Genomic DNA, 20,632 nt, shown 5'->3' on the forward strand with positions numbered 1-20,632 from the left:
ATAATATATGTATATATAATATTTTCATTGCATTCGTAGTCTGAGTCTTGACGACCTGAATTGTCTGGGTGGTAACCTACCAGGTAACGCTTGTGGTTGGTCTGCCATTTGGCAAACATCTGCCTCGGTGCCCTCATTCAGTTACGAGAAGCAGATCATGGAATGTTGCATAGTTTTACTGTCAAATAAAGCAAAGAGTACGCAACATGTGTTTCGCCCTCATTTGGGCTCATCAGGTGTACACACTCTACTGCTTCCCTCACGGGGAATCGAACCTCGGACGTCAGCGTCAGAGACGAAGCCCCTTTATGCTGTGCCACGCTGTGTGGTTCGTTTATTTGATAGCCTGTAGGTCCGGAGTAAATACATTCATTGCATTTGTAGTCTGAGTCTCGATGACCTGAATTGTGTGGGTTGTTACCTACCAGGTAACGCTTGTGGTTGGTCTGCCATAAGCAAACATCTGACAGTAAAACTATGCAACATTCCATGATCTGCTTCTCGCAACTGAAAGAGGGCACTGTGTCACATACTCTTTGCTTTATTTGACAGTAAAACTATACAATACATACAGTACTGTGCAAAAGTTTTAGGCAGGTGTGAAAAAATGCTGTAAACAAAGAATGCTTTCAAAAATGGAAGTGTTAATCATTTATTTTCATCAATCAACAAAATGCAGTGAATGAACAAAAGAGAAATCTAAATCAAATCAATATTTGGTGTGACCACCTTTTGCCTTCAAAACAGCATCAGTTCTTCTAGGTACACTTGCACACAGTTTTTGAAGGAACTCGGCTGGTAGGTTGTTCCAAACATCGTGGAGAACTAACCACAGATCTTCTGTGGATGTAGGCATCCTCACATCCTTCTGTCTCTTCATGTAATCCCAGACACACTCGATGATGTTGAGATCAGGGCTCTGTGGGGGCCATACCATCACTTCCAGGACTTCTTGTTCTTCTTTACGCTGAAGATAGTTCTTAATGACTTTGGCTGTATGTTTGGGGTCGTTGTCCTGCTGCAGAATAAATTTGGGGCCAATCATACGCCTCCCTGATGGTATTGCATGATGGATAAGTATCTGCCTGCATTTCTCAGCATTGACAACACCATTAATCCTGACCAAATCTCCAACTCCATTTGCGGAAATGCAGCCTCAAACGTTCAAGGAACCTCTACCATGCTTCACTGTTGCCTGCAGACACTCATTATTGTACCACTCTCCAGCCCTTCGACGAACAAACTGCCTTCTGCTACAGCCAAATATTTCAAATTTTGACTCAGCAGCCCAGAGCACCTGCTGCCATTTTTCTGCACCCCAGTTCCTATGTTTTCATGCATACTTGAGTCGCTTGGCCTTGTTTCCACGTCGGAAGTGTGGCTTTTTGGCTGCAACTCTTTCATGAAGACCACTTCTGGCCAGACTTCTCCGGGCAGTAGATGGGTGTACCTGGGTCCCACTGGTTTCTGCCAGTTCTGAGCTGATAGCACTGCTGGACATCTTCTGATTTCGAAGGGTAATAAGCTTGATGTGTCTTTCATCTGCTGCACTAAGTTTCCTTGGCCGACCACTGAGTCTACGATTCTCAACGTTGCCCGTTTCTTTGTGCTTCTTCAAAAGAGCTTGAACAGCACATCTTGAAACCCCAGTCTGCTTTGAAATCTTTGTCTGGGAGAGACCTTGCTGATACAGTAGAACTACCTTGTGTCTTGTTGCTGTGCTCAATCTTGCCATGACATGAAACTGTCTTCCACAACCTCACCTTGGTAGCAGAGTTTGGCTGTTCCTCACCCAGTTTTAAGCCTCCTACACAGCTGTTTCTGTTTCAGTTAATGACTGTGTTTCAACCTACGTGTGACATTGATGATCATTAGCACCTGTTTGGTAGAATTGGTTGATCAAACACCTGACTAGAATCCTACAAAATCCCTGACTTTGTGCAAGTGGACCTATAAGAATTGATGCTGGTTTGAAGGCAAAAGGTAGGAACACCAAATATTGATTTGATTTAGATTTTTCTTTTGTTCGCTCACTTTGCATTTTGTAAATTGATAACAATAAACAATCATTATTTATATTTCTGAAAGCATTCTTTGTTTACAGCATTTTTTCACACCTGCCTAAAACTTTTGCACAGTACTGATAGATATATATATATAGATTTATGATATAGATATATATATATATATATATATAGATATAGATATATGTATATATAGATATTGATATTGTCGCAGTTGAGGCCCCTATCGACCTCTTGAACCCTCAGGTACCACTCCAAACACTGGGTAAAAATCCAATTATTATTTATTTTATAATAATGTGCACAAAGCACCCTCCACTCCACACTACTCATACAATCAATCATCAATACACTATATAACCAATCCTCCTCTCCCAGACGTGTTGCCACCCTTCCACCCAGCTCAGCTCGACGTCTGGGATTTCCCATAGTCCTTTTGTAGTCCTTGACCTGGAAGTGTTTTGTCCTCTCTGTCCACGTGACTAGGAACACTTCCAGGTCATATAAAAACTCCACTTCTTCACCCCGGAAGCACGTCGTTCCTTCTGGTCATGTGTTTATGACGCACTTCCGGGTTATATGGCACGTAGCACTCTGTGAGCCTCCCTGCAGCGACTCCTGGCGGCCCCAACGTTATCCAGCAGGGCTGTGTATTAAAACTCCATAGTCCATGATGCCCTGCTAGAACTCGGAGCATCCCTATGTTGCAGGTAGAGCTGCATCCGGCGGCTTGGAGGTGTTGGCCGGAATATATGGCCGGCAATCCTTCACAATATAGATATAGATTATATATAGATATGTGTATATGAATATTTTTATTTTATTTTATTTTACTAGCAAGGTCCCAAGAACCTATTTCATTTCTTCTTACAAGCATACAGTATACACACTGGTGAGCTTATATGTATACAGTCTTGTAGCAATAACACTTTTTAGCATTTGCTTTTACATTTGCATACCTCCCAGTATTCTTCAGTCTTATTTGCATGCATCCTGGTGTTCTATCTCTCTTGAAAATCATCATATAAATCCTTGTCTTGTGCTACCTTACGTTCAAAAGGTCCCCTGCCTGCTGAAGTCTTGTTTAAAAAAACAATGTTAGCTTTTGCATCTTATTCTCTTATTCAAGCTGCATCTTCTCTAAATAATTCAATAATAATCCTAATATCCACACAAATTAAATACTATGACTCTTAGTTAGGAAAATAATATTGTTCTCTCCCCAATACACCAGCCCAGAATAGGAATGCTAGCACATTGCAGGGCATACTTGTATGCATGCACACGCCCGTGCTGATTTGTTTTTTAGATCGACTAGTTTTAGTTTAAGGCCATGTGACACTGCATATGTCTAAGTGCAAGAGAAGAAAACCCCATCTCAAGAATAGAAACATTTTCTTTTTTTTGCCTGGTGCATGAGGTCAGCAACTAGTAACACTGCAGTGCAGATAAAGAGCTTTAAAAAGCATGGCACTTGTGTGTACTTGCTGGCATCGTCTGCAAGGAGTAGAGCTACGAAAGTGGACTTAGTATGCATAATATGTGAGGAAACAAACACTTTATTTTAAAACTCTTTCGTCTAGTTTCCTTCTATCAGTTCATCCAAATTATAACAATTTGTTGGCCAGTATTTCATAGGTGCTTGTGTGAGTTCATTTCTTCTGTATTGATAATACACCCCATGAATAGAAATGTACAATTTCATGTGAATAAGTAAAGAGTCAGCATTGTAAAAACAAAAGTAAACTTAACAGAAACACTTTCAACCTTTCCTGTATTTAACATGCCTGAGTCAGACACATTTTTCAACTATAGTACCTCTCCTTATATTGGGTCTACAACTGCAAAAATATATATTTATTGTCTCTCTATTATAAAAAAAAAAAAAAAATCTTGGAAGGGGGACTAGGGAGACGAGACGTGATCTGACGTCCCACGAGAGACACTTTAACGTCACGCGAGACAAGGCAGTGAGACAACATTTAAAACAAGTTCACGGACATCTAACCAAGCAGTTGTTGGAATGCTTTTGGCAGACACGCTTCATGTGCTCACAGCTCTTAAAACGACGAGAAGCAGAACACACAGCTCACCAGCAGCAGCAAGCCAGCAAATGATCTGACAGCATCTCCTTAGCATGTGTTCAAAACACCCTCTCACCTTCACAATGCGAGCAGCAGAGACGCAAAGTGGCAAAAGGACAGCTGCTGTACAGGCTTTTAAATGATCGACAAGCAGCATGACAAGCAGAATACGCAGCTCGCCAGCAGCAGCAACAACAAGCCAGCAGATGATCCAACTGCTTCTCCTTAGTATGCATTCAGCTGCCCCCCTTCACAACGCGAGCAGCGTTATACGTCCTGCGAGAAAGTGATTTAACCACGCCCGGGGCCGGAAATAAAGGACAGTACAGTACTGCTTTTACAAAAGTTTTAAAGTAAAAGTGAAAATAATGCATATGTAACAATTCCCATGAAAATAACAATCTCTTTAAATTGTATATCTGGTAAACCAAACCCGGGGGTGGGTGAGCAAAGTGAGCAGGGGGCGGAGCCCCATAGTATTATTAAAGAACAAGCACGCTGGAAAGCTCAGAATCCCACAGAACTCTCCCAGTGCTGTTTGTGCATTTGGTTATGTTTTTGATAATATAGCAATTCTAGGAAAAGACGCACTGTGGTTAGAAGTGTTGCACCACACCAACAGAGTCCCTTTATTTATATATATATATATATATATATATATATATATATAGTATTCTAGCTCAGTGTTTTTTAACCAATAGTGGGTTGTGACCTGCCATCGGTGGGTCGTGAGTTGCTATTATTTATATTGCCGCTGGTTTGCACCCAAACCCTCGATTTACCAATGAAGACACCCTTCCTCCAACTCTTGACTATCATGCGTGATTTTTACCAAGGGGGACCCCTGGCCTAAGGCTCTGATGATCATGCTCGATTCGCTGGGGGGGGGGGGTCACGAAGACACTAACATGCGTTGTGGCTGTTTTAGGGTGTGGTTTGAGATCGTCCGATACCCCTTCCAAAATTGATTCCCACCATGTGCTGCCTGCATAGACACTGGACCCCTGTGACCTTGAAATGTGTTTATATAAATAAAAAAAAACAAAAAAACTTTTCACATCTAGAGTCCCGCACAGGTCTCATTTTCAAGATCCATTACCTTACATTTACTTATTTGACTGGCGCCTTTTATCCAAGGCAGCTTATGACATTTATGATACAGTTGGTTACATTTCTCTTCTGGTTTTCCAATTGGAGCACAAGAGGGTCAAGTGACTTGCTCAGGGTCACTCAGTGTCAGTAGCACGATTTGAACCCCCAACCTCAGGGTTTACAGTCCAAAGCCTTAACCAGTACACTATACTGCTTGCCCCCCATGTGACCCTTACCCATTATAGGGATAGGCAGCCTTTGGTGGTGGTGAGAGCCAATGAATTTTCCACTTCCCCGTCAGAACCTCTGTGGATCTGCACTCTTACATAGGGAACCTCCAAGGTTGGTTTTTCCATTATAGTTAACTAAACCCTTGAGAAGTCGTGCAGTCTGATTCTTACGAAGTTTGTATTTCCAAAACTTTTCTATCCATCCATCCATTCATTATCCAACCCGCTATATCCGAACTTCAAGGTCACGGGGGTCTGCTGGAGCCAATCTCAGCCAGCACATGGTGCAAGGCAGGGAACAAACCCCGGGCAGGGCGCCAGCCCACCGCAGAAAACTTTTCTAATGCAATTATTTTAATTGACTGACAAGCAATCTTGTTCTTACCAGTAAGAAGAAGATTAGATTAAGTTGCAAAGATTTAGAAACACTTAACAAAATTCTGTTTCCGTTTCATGGTGCAGCCCTAATGCTTGGCATTCTTCAAACTTCATCTTCTCAACATTCAGCCTCACCTAAAGTTAGTTCAGCTTCTTAATGAGAAAGTTTGGTCTCCTCTCCTGACAAACATTAAGATTCAGTGTCATCGTCAATATTTGTCCAGTCACCATGCATGAGCTAGAGGAGTTTAACTTCTCAGTGTGTTTCTGTCTGTTGATTTGATGGCCTTCATTGTGTAGAAGTTGCTGTCACAGATTAGCTGTCAAATGTGCTAGCCTTGAATACTGCAAAAATCCAAGATAAGAGGGAAACACAACTTGGGTAGTTGTTTCCAAAATGAAATTCCACAGTCATTGTGCTTTGTGTGGAAGAAGAATGTCCAGCTAACGTTTTCACAGTTCAGGCTGTAGCTGTGGAGGCTGCTCACTGACAATGGCAAGATAATTAGTGAGTATTGCTGTCTGAGGCTACATTCACTCCTTGATTAATAACCCTGTAGCGCACCCCTGATTTCTAGAGAGCGCGGAGTTTGCCACCAGATTTATGTATCAAGGAAGCCTCTTCTTCTTCTTCTTTTGGCTGCTCCCATTAGGGGTTGCCACAGCAGATCATCTTCGTCCATATCTTTCTGTTCTCGTCATCCTGCTTTGTCACACCATCACCTGCATGTCCTCTCTCACCACAGCCATAAACCATCTCTTAGGCCTTCCTCTTTTCCTCTTCCCTGGCAGCTCTATCCTTAGCATCCTTCTCCCAATACACCCAGCATCTCCCCTCTGCACATGTCCAAACCAACGCAATCTCGCCTCTCTGACTGTCTCCCAACTGTCCATCCTCGTCACAACCAGTGCAAATCTTAGCATCTTTAACTCTGCTACCTCCAGCTCTGTCTCCTGCTTTTTGGTGAGTGCCATCGTCTCCAACCCATATAACATAACTGGTCTCACTACCGTCCTGTAGACCTTCCTTTCACTCTTGCTGATACCTACACTTTTAAAATGAGGGACGGATAGAATCGGGCCAACACCTAAGTCCTACCGTATTTCCACCCTGCCACCCGGATATTAACAACACCCAGGAAAATGCCCATAAAGATTAAACACACAAATATATAAAATGTTCCTTATTTGCTAGCATAACTACTTACAAACACAAAAAGTACTAAACAAACTCCACAAAAAAAAAAAAACCCTCCAGTGATAATATTTACAGTCCTGAAAAAAATCCTTGCTGTAAGTGATGGAAGTGATTCTGAAAATGGAAACTATGGTTAAATGATGGAAAGAAGTGAGGAAAGCTCCTTTTCAATAAACTGCTTCCCGGAACATGGATAGTGAAATACTGTCCTACCACCGGAGCCCAGAAGAATAATCTTCAGAGGCACACCTCTTCTCTAAGAGCATCAATGAACTGGATTAGGAGGATAAGGAACCCACCGTCGTCTTTAAATCCGGTGGGCAAGCACCGTCCTTCTCCGCTACGAATGTCCAGTAACTGAATTGTTTAGGAGCTGATTCGGATGATGTTGATTGGAAAATGGCACAATCAAAAGGTCCCGCCACATCCTTCTTTTCCCACAAGCCCCTCCACATCAGTGCAAACCTGTTTAAAGGCACCAACCCCAATTTACTAACAGGAATCGGTGCACCCAGTGTTGTTTTTCACTTTTAACAATCACTCAAAAGGACATGCTTACATATAAATAAAAAGCGCTGTTTGGCCCCGCTACAACCCCTCAGACCTCTTGGTGACTTACCTCCTTAACAGAGAGTTGATCTTACTTTCGATAATACAGCATGCAGACACCCGGCCGTTTAATTCTGCACAGCATTGTGTTTGATGCACAGAGACTCGATCGTGTCATCGGGTTATCCTCCTTGGTCATTTGGGTGAATGGAGGCTCGCTCAATGTTTTGGGGTGGGTTGGTAAACAAAGGCCCCTTGTTGTCATAGGCCCCTGGGTACTCACCCAAGGTGCCCTGATGATAGATCTGTCACAGGCGACATTGCAAGGAAATCTTGGTGGCAGACTTAGAATTGCTTCTGTAGAATTTTGCTATCTCTTAGGTTCTTTGGGGGAGCACGTCACATTCAGGTGTTCAGGTGAAAATCCAAAAAGTGTAAGTTTATGCTGAAATGCTTTCATTTGTGAATTCACCTGGCTAGTCATGCTTATCGATGGTAATAATAAATTACCGTTAAAGACACCTGTCAATGACTGCTATTAAACTAAACTAAAATAATAATCTAGATATTGATGCATGGGCCATGTTGAATAACACTGTGGGCCGTATGTGGCCTCTGGGCTATGAAGTGCCCATCCCAGTGTTATGTCAGATCCTCAGTCTGAAATAATGACTTAATACAAGAACCCTAATATGACCTGAACCTGTACATGTTCATTATTAATGTATATGTCTTTGGAAACAGTTATATAGTGTAATAAGGTGATATATTGTGCCCGACCCGACACAGACTCACCCGGAGGCACGTGTAAAAACACAAACAAAGACTTTTATTTTTTTCACCTGTGGGGTACATCTTCTCCGTGAACCCCGCAGGCACAACACAGTCCAAAATAGCACAAAAACACACTCCTCTCTGGCACCACCACTCCTCCCACCTAGCTTCGTCCTTCTCCCGATTCTGGCCACTGAGTGGTGGTTTCTGGCCCGTTTTAAAGCCCACCTGGAAGTGCTCCAGTTGCTTGATCACCTGTTTCTGGTTGCACTTCCTGGTGGGGCTGAAGACTCTTCCAGCCAGGCTCAGGGACCCATGCAGCGCCCCCTGGCGGCCACCTCAGATCCCAACAGGGCTGTGGAGAACTCCATCTCCCATGGAGCCCTGCGGGAAGCTGAGGCACCACCATCAGCCAGGGAGGCTGCCACCAAGCTTCCCGGGGGAGGTATTGAGCAGTCCATTGTTTATCCCCTGGAACATATGTCGAATGGGCGTCCCGGCCGGTCATGGGACCCGGCCGTCCGCCAGCCACAATAGGTTTATGAGATGCAATTTCTTTAAAGACACACAGCAGCAGAAGGAACAAAAATTGGTCTTCTTCTGAATGCACCAACATGAAAAAGTATTAAGATCTCAGTCTTGGGAATGTTATCTTTTATAAACTTTGCCCTCCCCAGGAATTACTGAGTGACCATAGCTGAGAAACTACAGTAAAGTTTGTCACAACACATTTCATCTCTTGTCAAAAAGGACCACTAATGCCTCTACCTCATCAGATATCTAAGGGTAGTTTGCATGTGTCCATCTGTTGTCACATACTTTTACAGGTGCACAGTTGTGTCCATCGTCACTGGCAGCATAACATCCTGGCATGGCACCTGCGTGGCTCAAAAACTTAAAGTACTGCAGTGGGTGGTGAAAATGGCACAAAAAAATAACCTGCACCTAACTGTCTTCTGTTCAGGACTTATACAACGCTCAGCATTAGAAAAGCAAATAGGATAATTAAAGACCTCGGCCATTCCACACAGTCTCATTTCTCATTCCTCCAATATAGCCGATGGTGCAGAGCTGTTGGCACTCTCACCAGAAAATTCAGGGACAGTTTCTATCCACAAGTCAGAAGGTTGTGTAAGTGTTGGGGTGGATGGAATGGCATCCCGAGTGGGACTGATGAAAATTTGCTACCTGGCCGGGAGGCTGAAATGGAAGGACAACAAGAAGGGAGGCATAACCCCGCCAGGAGGATCACAAATGTCTATATCAGACAGGGTGGCCAGATATCCAAAATCACAGGTAAGGACTGCCACCATTTTGAGCAACCAAAAAAAAAAAGATTTTAAGGAACTAAGGAAGACCAAAAAATAGTTCATTTTAATTAAATTATAATTATAGATATGCAGTATAAACATGTATAATCTAAAGATATACATACAGTACAGTCTCGCTTATTCGACCTTCGCTTATCCAACATTCTGTATTATCTGACGTCCCACTGCAAAAAAAAAAAAAAAACGCATCAATCGGCAACAAGAACTGCAAGTTAAGAGCATGAGCATAGCCTATTTTTGTTGCCTAGTTCATTTTTTCAGTTAAATTTTTCTGTTGTTTTGTTGTAAAACATGATTACAGTGGATTATGTGGCCTGCCCTCTCTGGCGTGTGTGCGCGCGTGCCTGTGTCTCTCGCTCGCTTGTGTGTGCGCGCGTGCCTGTGTCTCTCTCGCTCACGTGTGTGCGCGCGTCTGTGTCTCTCTCGCTCGCGCATGTGTGCGCGCCTGTGTCTCTCTCCCGTGTGTGTATGTCTCTCTTTCTCTCACATGCGTGTGCGTGTGTCTCTCTTTCTCTCGCGCATGTATTTCTCTTGCGTGTATGTCTCTCGCGCATGTGTGTGCGTGTGTCTCTCTTTCTCTTGCGCATGTGTCTCTCTCGCGCATGTGTGTGCGTGTGTCTCTTTCTTGCATGCGTGTGTGTCTGTCTGTGTCTCTCTCTCTCCCGCTCTCTCTCTCTCTTGCTGCACAGGGAGAGACTGAATATGTGCGGAAATCATCGGCACGCACAAACCGAAAGGGAAACTGGCTTGTTCGTATACCGAGTGTGTGGTCTTCAACAGATGCAAAAGTTTGGCGAACTTTTTGGTCATAACCCGATTTGTACGTGTTCAGAGACGTTCGTGAACTGAAAACATTACGTATTAGGTTCGTAATGTGTAAAATTATAACATAGTTTGACATTTAATAGGCTTTTTCTTAACACCTCCCATTATCCGACATTTTCGCTCATCCAACGTTCTGCTGGCCCGTTTATGTCGGATAAGCGAGATTCTACTGTATATGTTAAAAAGTACATATATAGAATTCAAAATGAATTACACATACGACGACACGAGCACACAATGTACATGAACACGCTAAATTTCAAACACTCTGATTCAGCTGACAGTTACAAATTTTATTCATAAATTTTGCTATGCCAATCTGTCTACAAAAATTTAGTGAGCCTCTTTAACTAGATTAGATATTCCATATAAAAAATTAATTAAATAAGTTTTTTTATTCATACATTTTTCTAGGGAAAGTCAGTTACAGTACTACGGCCATGTGGCGCGATTCCCTGAGAGTGATTGGGCTCCCAGGATCCTCACTGTTGAGAACCTGAGTAGCTGGACAGGCCAAGGGGACGCCCTCGTAACAACTGGCTGTAGAAGATAGAGGGTCATTTCTGGGGGGTTGAGACTTGATCACGCGTCTGCGTGGGGGGTCGCTGACCAGGATCCAGAGCTGTTTTGTCTTGTGGTGGGTGTGGCAACGTGCTGTACCAGGGTATGCTCCCCAGCCAGACCTGCCTGACCTGATTGAAATTTTTGAGGCAATGCGGGACTCTTAATTTGTCTATTGAACTCGGGATAGTCCCACTCAAATCGGGATGTCTGCCAACCCTGATCCCAGATGGAAGGAATTAATAAGGATTGGATGAGGGATGAAGGGATTTTATGAGCTGTACATCCTCAAATGCTAGAGCTGGCAGTGCTCCTCTGATATGATCCCGGTTTAGACACTTGCAGGGTTTCCTGGGAATTGTAGAGTGGAATGGAAACCCCATTGGGGGTCTGTGAGTGAGTTGGTTGCTCTGTAAAAACTGGATATCATTATTATGGGAAACTTCTGTATGACCCAGAAGTACTTTCTTTAGGCAGTGTCTTAGCACCAGAAGTCCTCCAATGTCTGTCATAAAAGAGGGCTCCTCAGCTACCTCAGAGCCAGAATCTGGAGGAGGTGAATGAGGGTCACAGAGGATGTAGTGGAAGGAGATGGATGTTCTTGTTCCTTCATTTATATTGTGTTTTATTGTGGTAAGATGAGATTATAAAATAAACATTTATTTTATTTTACCCTTGTGTTTGACTAAGTTGTGTCTGGTGGTTGGGGCTGTATGGCACCACCTACAGTCTATAGTTTCTGAACAACTAATTATAAGAATCCAAGTAATGTACCTCTGTACTTTATATATGTTGCAAGCTATGTATAATTTTATTTTTTGTAATGTATGTTTATCAAGTGGTCCAACGACATTCAAATAAGAATTTCATTGTGTTACATACAAATAATAATTAACTTGACTAATATTGTACCTCAGATGTATCTAGAAATTTTTAAATGTTCTGTTCACATATGCTTATACCAAACAATAACCAATCACGTCTGTACTATTTCAACATGTAGTTAAATAATCTTCATCGTGCTTCTACAGTACTTAAGACCTGGCATCACAGACTTAGCATTAGACCTTACTAGGGTTGGCCTTCCATTGTGATACTCTGATGCAGCTACATGAGATTTTCATTCTTGCCATTTTCTATGTTCTTTCCCCCAATTGAAGTGTACAATTATACAAATCTTTACAGCTCTCAAGCTAGGTAGGCAGTTTATATGTCCCTCTTCCTATACTCCAGATTCTGGACTTGGTTGTCATCCACTTTTTCTTGTTAATTTCTCTAAGCATTTATTGTTTCCACCATGCAAAGTCTCTCCCAATGAACTTTCTAACATTACTACTTTTTCTGTAGTGGATATTTTCTTTTTTCTGTTTCTTTCAGGCTCTCCGCAACAACCAAATATAAATGGATTGTATGATGTGATTCTGGGTTTCTAACAATTATACAATAGCTTGTTGAAGATTATATCCGTATGCAGGAAAATGAATGAGAAGATTTTGAAAATATGCAAACGTTTATTATAGTTAAAAGAAATCTAAAGACCATATTTCAGTGGATGAGCAATACTTAGTCAGCTGTGTATCTGCTTTGCTGCTGCCATGAAAAAGCACATCTCCTCAAGCTGCAACCCTGCGACACTTGGGATTTCACTTATTAGTAATTCCACCAACGTGTCCTCACACATTAGACTTAAAGTGAGAAGAATTCTCGGTTATTTGATATTTCATATTAGCTCACTTTACAATATCAGATTTTTTTTTTGGTAATGAAACTGAGAACGCTGAACAGACGAGTGACTTTATTATTGCAGAATTTGGGTTAGATTAGATGAAATAAATGGCTTCCAGCCTTAACTACAGCAAGACTTTGGCATCTGTGTTCAAAAGCTGTGTGTCCACAAAGGTCACAGTTTATGTTAGGCTTGTTATTAATTTAACTTAAAGTACCTGCAAGAGTGAAAGGGGAGGTCTATAAAACAGTAGTGAGACCAGCTATGTTGTATGGTTTGGAGACGATAGCACCAACAGAAAGACCGGAGGCACAGCTGGAAGTGGCAGTGATTTAATGGTGGGGTGTATAGTGTAACAGACGGCCAGCCGGGACGCCCCTGAGATGGAAGGATGGGGGAAGGCAGCTTTTCTAGGACACTGCCTCCCCTAAAACGCTAGATGGCATCTTCCCTGGACGCAAGTGGTGCCCTGGATTCCCACAGGGCACTATGGGACATGTAGTTTAATACCACAGCCCTGTTGGGTATCGTAGGTGCTGCCAGTGAACGCTGAAAGAGAACCTGGGGAATCATGTCTCACCCATACCCCGGAAGTACTAGCAAGTCATGGGGACAAACTTCTGGGCTAAAGAAAATTCAGTTTCTCCATCTGACCCGGAAGTGCTGGCAAGTCACATGGGAGGAAGAACAGAAGCACTTCCGGGTCAAGGACTGTTGGGAACCCAGCAAGTAAGCCAGAGTCGGGTGGAGGTGGACAAAGCTTGTTGGGAGGTGTGGAGGAGATAAAGAATTGTGGTCAGTGTGGTATTTACTTGTTACTTGCCTGTGTTTATTGTGGCAGTGGTGCTTAAGGAGCACAGTTTAAAGAAGAAAAGAAATTAAAGGTCGTCTTAGTACTTTTAACCTGTGTCCCGAGAGTCTGTCTTTTGGGCTTAAAGGGGCAAGAGCGATCCCTAGCCTCCACAATGGTCTGTTTAAGAAGCTACTTACTATATCTGAACTTTGGTTACTAATGGACTCAGGCAGTTGTAGCATTGTAGATTTTAAAAACGCCTTATTTTATACTGTATGGTAGTTCTTGAACAATCTGTGGTCTGCAAAAAGATTGTGAGCTTCTGTTGTATGTGTGTAACATGGGTATATGAAACAAGAGAAAAAAAACATAGCAGCTCTTTCTTTAAATTTGTACTGTTTAGGATTTGTAATAATAATAAATAATAATAATAATAATGCATTTTATTTATACGGCACTTTATATTAGCTCAAAAGTTTAACATAAAAAGTTTAAACAAAGGCAAAGCAAGATAAAAACAGAGATAAAACAATTATAGCATTCTTGTTAATAAGCTTTCCTAAATAGAAAAGTCTTTAGCTGTTTTTTAAAACAGCCCACAATCTGCTATGTTCTTAGGCTCTCTGGTAGGGCCTTCCAAAGCCGTGGAGCAACGTCACCCATTGTATGAAGATTGGTCACAGCGGGGCGAAGGCGGTAGGTATTTGCAAAACGGAGGTTTCTTGCAGTAGATTGTAGTATAAGGAGTTTCTTGAGATATTGTGGAGCATTTCCATGGATACACTGGTGAGTAAACAAACAGAGTTTGCATTCGATACGGAGATGGACAGGGAGCCAATGAAGTGACCGAAGGATTTGTGAAATGTGTTCATATTTCCGCACCCTCATCAGGATTCTTGCAGCACTATTTTGAATTTGTTGGAGCTTTTGAAGGCTCTTGTTGGGTATCCCGATGAGGAGTGCATTACAATAGTCCAGTCTGGACAAGACAAAGGCATGAACCAGCTTTTCAGCATCACAGAGGGAGAGGTAGGGACGGAGTTTGGCTATGTTTCAGAGATGAAGGAATGCAATTTTACAAAGGTTTTCCCTTGTAAAACCATGTATATGATTACCAACCATTAAAATGTTGACTGTTTGGCTCTTTGAGGTGTACCAGCTTGATTTTGTTTGCTTTCTAAGGCCGCTTCCGGAAGAAGAGGACATACATGGAGACTTCTTTACAGCCACAGAGAGTAGTGACCAGCCTGGTAAGTGGTCTCGATTACCTTTTTGCTTAATAGTAAACACCTACAGTATATTACTTGATATAATCAATCTACTGTAAAGACGTAATAACGATTTGAATTCATAAATTGGATCAATAGTTCAACTTTGATTAGTTATACTCATTTGGATACATTTGTTGGGGCTGTGCATTAGTTACGGTTAAAAATTATAATATGGACTTTAAAGGAATAAAGGCAGATTTTTCTTCTTTTAATTTCATTGATGCTGGTACAGTACGTCGAAACTCTTAATTTCTTTTGTTCATAGTTGTGATCGTGTATCATATTCCAACCTTTGCTTACTCAGTTTTAGTCTAGACATCCATTACCTTACTTATATAAATAAAAAAGACTGTTGAGGGATAATAAGTGAGTAAAGGTGAAAATCTGTAGTGTGTGTCAGGTTGGAGTCAATTGTTTGCTGGGGTTGTCTGATGAATGGCTACCCAAAGGTGTTTGATGTGAACAGTTGAAAAATGCAGCACCTTTCATTCTTTTTAGTCTCCTTGGTATTCCAATGGGTGTGAACTCTTCTGAACAGAGTCTTATCACCGCTCCATTCCCACCTGGCACACACTTTGTTATCATCAGGGGTATCAGAAGGTACAGCACATATCCTGTCCAGAGCAGGCATCAAAGTAGTGCACAAGCCTACAAACACTCTGCACAGTCCTTTTTATTGCTAAAAGTAAGACATCGGCAGCAGAGACATGGAACATGGTTTATAGCATACTGTGTAATGGGTGTCCAGCTGTATACATGGGGCAAACACCAAAAACAGTTACCACACGTATACAGGAATATCGCAATGCAGTCAAAAGGAAGGACCCACGGTCTCTGATTTACGCACATACAAGTTGAACTGGACACACATTTAAATAGGACTCAGTGCCAGTAAAATTCAAGGCTAATACTAAAAGTGCCAGAGAACTGGCTGAAATGTGGCGTGACAACGCCATTAACAGACATTTGGACATGAAGCCAGCATATGCATGCCTGAAAAGAAGAACATGCACATAATAAATAAGACTTTATGACTAACATCCACCAAACGACCCCTCCCACCCCCCCAAATATCCACCTATTATACCCTCCTTATTTACTATATATTGCCTTGGATTCCTGTAAGTCTAATCATTTTCCTCTGATGGTGATTCCTAGTAGGAATCAAAAGCTTAGGAATAAAAAAACTATTTTAACATACATGATATGTGAATATTTGCTCCCTTCATGGATTTCCAGGTACAAATATTATATATAAACGTCTACGCATGGAAGTGTGTGTGTGTGTGTGTGTGTCTGTGTCTGGCCCAGAAGTGAGAGATGGAATCGGGGTAAGGGCTCCACCTCCGAGGAAACAGAAACTCGCTTAGCCACTAATAACACAAGTGAGGCAAGCACATCAGCAAAACAAAATCTCAGAAGAAAGATAAAGTTGCTTAGCCGCTAATGCACAAGTGATGCGCGAGCACGTTGACAAAATGAAACCTCCTGGGAGAGAGATGCCCAGAGTAGTTCTTTTCAATTACCTGACATCTCTACATTTCAATTTTTGTTTTCTGGCAATTTCAATAGTTTATAGGACCCCGGTCTTTTTACACAATGAGCTTACACATCTAGTAATCTATATTTGAATTTTTGTTGGAAACGGTGAAGATGGGAGGAGTAGTAATTGGGCATTAAAAAGTGGAAATGACACTGGGAAAATTGAATCGCTAATGAAGATGACTATATAGAAAAGTGATGTTATTTGTTTTTGAAATTCTTAATAAATAGAGTTTTAGGGGAAAAAAAAGTGCGGAAACGTTTTGAACGTGTGTGTGTATGTATGTGTGTGTGTGTATATGTATGTATATATATATATATATATATATATATATATATATATATATATATATATATATATATATATATAAATAATATGTGTGTTGCATAGTTTACTGTCAAATAATGCAAAGAGTATGCGACACGTGTTTCGCCCTCATTTTGGGCTCATCAGGCGTACACACTCTACTGCTTCCCTCGCGGGGATCGGACGTCAGCATCGGAGACGAAGCCCCTTTGTGCTGCACCACGGCGTGTGGTTCGTTTATTTGACAGCCTGTAGATCCGGAGTAATTACATTCATTGCATTCATAGTCTGAGTCCCGACCTGATTGTATGGGTGGTTACCTACCAGGTAATGTATGTGGTTGGTCTGCCCTCGGCAAACATCCGCCACGGTGCCCTCTTCAGTTGCAAGCTGGTAGGTAACCACCCATACAATCAGGTCGGGGCTCAGACTACGAATGCAATGAATATATATAATATATAATATACTATATATATAATATATATATATATACTGTATATAATATATATATAATGTCATCTGAGGAAAACAATGATGACACCTGGCAGGTTGTCGAAAGCCTAGGTATTGAAAAGTATTTGAAATATCTCTCTTTGTGGATAACTAGCTGCAAATATGCAAACCGTATCACAAAACCTTCGCTTCCACACACACACACACACTCACACACACACACACACACACACATATATATATTGTATAAAAAAAGTTTGGATCAAGACGTGATCATCTTGGGGAGACACTTTGAAGTCCCACGAGACTACTTGCACGTCATGCTCTACTTACAAACAATTTCTCGGAGACACTGTAACGTCCCGGGAAACAAAAGGACAGGTGCTGTACAGGCTTTTAAATGATCGGCACACAGCGCGACATGCAGATCACGCAGCTTGGTAGCAGCAGCTGCAAGCCAGCAGCTGATTCGTCCGCATCTCCTTAGTGTGCGTCAAACCTCACCCTTCACAACGTGAGTGGCAGAGACGTGAAGTGTTGGAGAGCGTGACACGTGCCCCCGGAGAGGGGTTGAGCGAGCGAAGCAAGTAGGGGCAAAGCCCCCTTGTACTGTATGTATGTATGTATATATGTGTGTGTCTATCTATCTATCTATCGATCGATTGATCGATCGATCGACCAAGTGATAAAATCTTTCAAGTTCTGCTGAAGAAGTCATAGCTCTACATCTGCAGGCTTAGACTTTCAGGATATGTTTTGGACAAAGTCGTCTCCTTTTTATGCTGATAGTGTCACTTTTCTGTAAGACTGTTTAACCCAGTTTAAATGCCATTGATCAACAAAGGTGTTATTTTGGACCTAACTAGAGTTTGTTCAGTATGTTGTTTTTTGTTTTGAACATTTAGTAGCACAGTCCTTCGAACTTAATGGTGATAAGAAAGCCAAGAAAAAGCTTACAGCACCAAATATCAGCCTAACTTTGGATCGGAGTGATGGATCCCTTATATCAGATGAACTTGATGAGAGTGGGGACTTGAACATTGATGACATTGATACCCCTTCGGATAACAGCAATGAATTTGAATGGGAAGGTATTTATTTAAACTACCTTACTACAGATGTTACATAATTAATTTCACTTAAATGATGTTTTAATGTTCTCTCTGTGCTTTCTTCTGTATGTCTGTACTCACTCCGGGTGTGCACTTTTTTATATACTGAAAGTGCTTTGGAATTATTAAATTAGATATTTCCAGAGATTTGACAGCAGCATGTTCAATTTTTGTATTCATTTTCTTATTTAGGTTTGTAATACATTGCTTGGCAATCAGTGTTTTAAGTCATCATCTTGCATTCATCTGTGCACTTGCACTTTTTCAAAGCAGCACTCTTCCACTTACCGACTCTTACAGATGTCAGAAGGGTTAGTTGATTAGACAAACAGAGTGATAGAAAAAACAAAGACAGATTTTTAATGTTTTGGTAGTATAGACAAGAACAGGCCATTCAGCCCAACAAAGCTTGCCAGTCCTATCTACCTAATGCTTCCAAAATATCATAAAGTCAAGTTTTGAAAGTCTCTAAAGTCCTATTGTCTACCACACTACTTGGTTGCTTTTTCCAAATGTCTATTGTTCTCTGTGTAAAGAAAAACTTCGTAATGTTTATGCATAATTTACCCTTAACAAGTTTCCAACTGTGTCCCCGTGTTCTTGATGAACTCATTTTAAAATTACAGTGATCCACTGTACTAATTCCCTTCAATATTTTAAACACTTCAGTCATGTCGCCTCTTAATCTTCTTTTGCTTAAACTGTAAAGGCTCAGCTCTTTTAATCTTTCCTCGTAACTCATCCTCTGTAGCTCTGGACTCAGCCTAGTCGCTATGCTCTGGACTGTTTCTAGTGTTGCTATGTCCTCATCGATGCCTGGAGACCAAAGCTGCACACAGTACTCCAGATGAGGCCTTACCAGTGTGTTATAAAGCTGGAGAATAACCTCCTGTGACTTGTACTCCACACATCAGGGCGCTATATAACCTGACATTCTGCTAGCCTTCTTAATAGCTTCTGAACACTGTCTGGCTGATAGTATAGAGTCCACTACGATTCCTAAATCCTTCTCATAAGGTGTAATTTTGACTTTCAGACCTCCCATTGTGCATTCAAACCTCACATTTTTACTTCCAACATGTAATACTTAAAATTTACTGACATTAAATTTCATCTTCCTCAAGTCTTACCAAGCCTGTATGCTGGCCAAGTCCCAGTGTTATGATTCAGTGGATTCTCAATGTTCTGCCAATTCACCTAGCTTGGTATCATCTGCAGACTTAACCAACTTGTTACTTATATTCCTATCCAAATCATTTATTTATATATATAATATATATATATATAATATATATATATATATATATATATATATAATATATATAATATATACAGAACTGTGCAAAAGTTGTAGGCAGGTGTGAACAAATGCTGTAAACAAAGAATGCTTTCAGAAATATAAATAATGATTGTTTATTGTTATCAATGTACAAAATGCAAAGTGAGCGAACAAAAGAAAAATCTAAATCAAATCAGTATTTGGTGTTACTACCTTTTGCCTTCAAACCAGCATCAATTCTTATCGGTCCACTTGCATAAAGTCAGGGATTTTGTAGGATTCTAGTCAGGTGTTTGATCAACCAATTCTACCAAACAGGTGCTAATGATCATCAATGTCACACGTAGGGTGAAACACAGTCATTAACTGAAACAGAAACAGTTGTGTAGGAGGCTTAAAACTGGGTGAGGAACAGCCAAACTCTGCTACCAAGGTGAGGTTGTGGAAGACAGTTTCATGTCATGGCAAGATTGAGCACAGCAACAAGACACAAGGTAGTTCTACTGCATCAGCAAGGTCTCTCCCAGACAAAGATTTCAAAGCAGACTGGGGTTTCAAGATGTGCTGTTCAAGCTCTTTTGAAGAAGCACAAAGAAACGGGCAACGTTGAGGATCGTAGACGCAGTGGGCGGCCAAGGAAACTTAGTGCAGCAGATGAAAGACACATCAAGCTTATTACTGTTCGAAATCGGAAGATGTCCAGCAGTGCCATCAGCTCAGAACTGGCAGAAAGAAGTCTGGCCAGAAGTGGTCTTCATGGAAGAGTTGCAGCCAAAAAGCCATACCTCCGACATGGAAACAAGGCCAAGCGACTTAAGTATGCACGAAAACGTAGGAACTGGGGTGCAGAAAAATGGCAGCAGGTGCTCTGGACTGATAATTAGTCAAAATTTGAAATATTTGGCTGTAGCAGAAGGCAGTTTGTTCATCAAAGTGCTGGAGAGCGGTACAATAATGAGTGTCTGCAGGCAACAGTGAAGCATGGTAGAGGTTCCTTGAACGTTTGGGGCTGCATTTCCGCAAATGGAGTTGTAGATTTGGTCAGGATTAATGGTGTTCTCAATGCTGAGAAATACAGGCAGATACTTATCCATCATGCAATA

General features: G+C 41.5%; 1 protein-coding gene across 2 annotated transcripts in view; it reads left to right on the forward strand.

Annotated features, from left to right (window-relative positions):
- The window catches only part of bnip2 (BCL2 interacting protein 2), a 113,449-nt gene that overhangs the window by 52,579 nt on the left and 40,238 nt on the right, over window positions 1–20,632 (forward strand). For both annotated transcript variants that reach the window (XM_028822676.2, XM_028822678.2), the window contains exons 3-4: window positions 14,748–14,815; window positions 18,044–18,229. In XM_028822676.2, coding sequence (XP_028678509.1) covers window positions 14,748–14,815; window positions 18,044–18,229 — 254 coding nt within the window. The remainder of the gene's footprint in view (window positions 1–14,747; window positions 14,816–18,043; window positions 18,230–20,632) is intronic.

Source organism: Erpetoichthys calabaricus, chromosome 17 (genome assembly GCF_900747795.2).
Source record: "Erpetoichthys calabaricus chromosome 17, fErpCal1.3, whole genome shotgun sequence".
Lineage (NCBI taxonomy): Eukaryota > Metazoa > Chordata > Cladistia > Polypteriformes > Polypteridae > Erpetoichthys > Erpetoichthys calabaricus.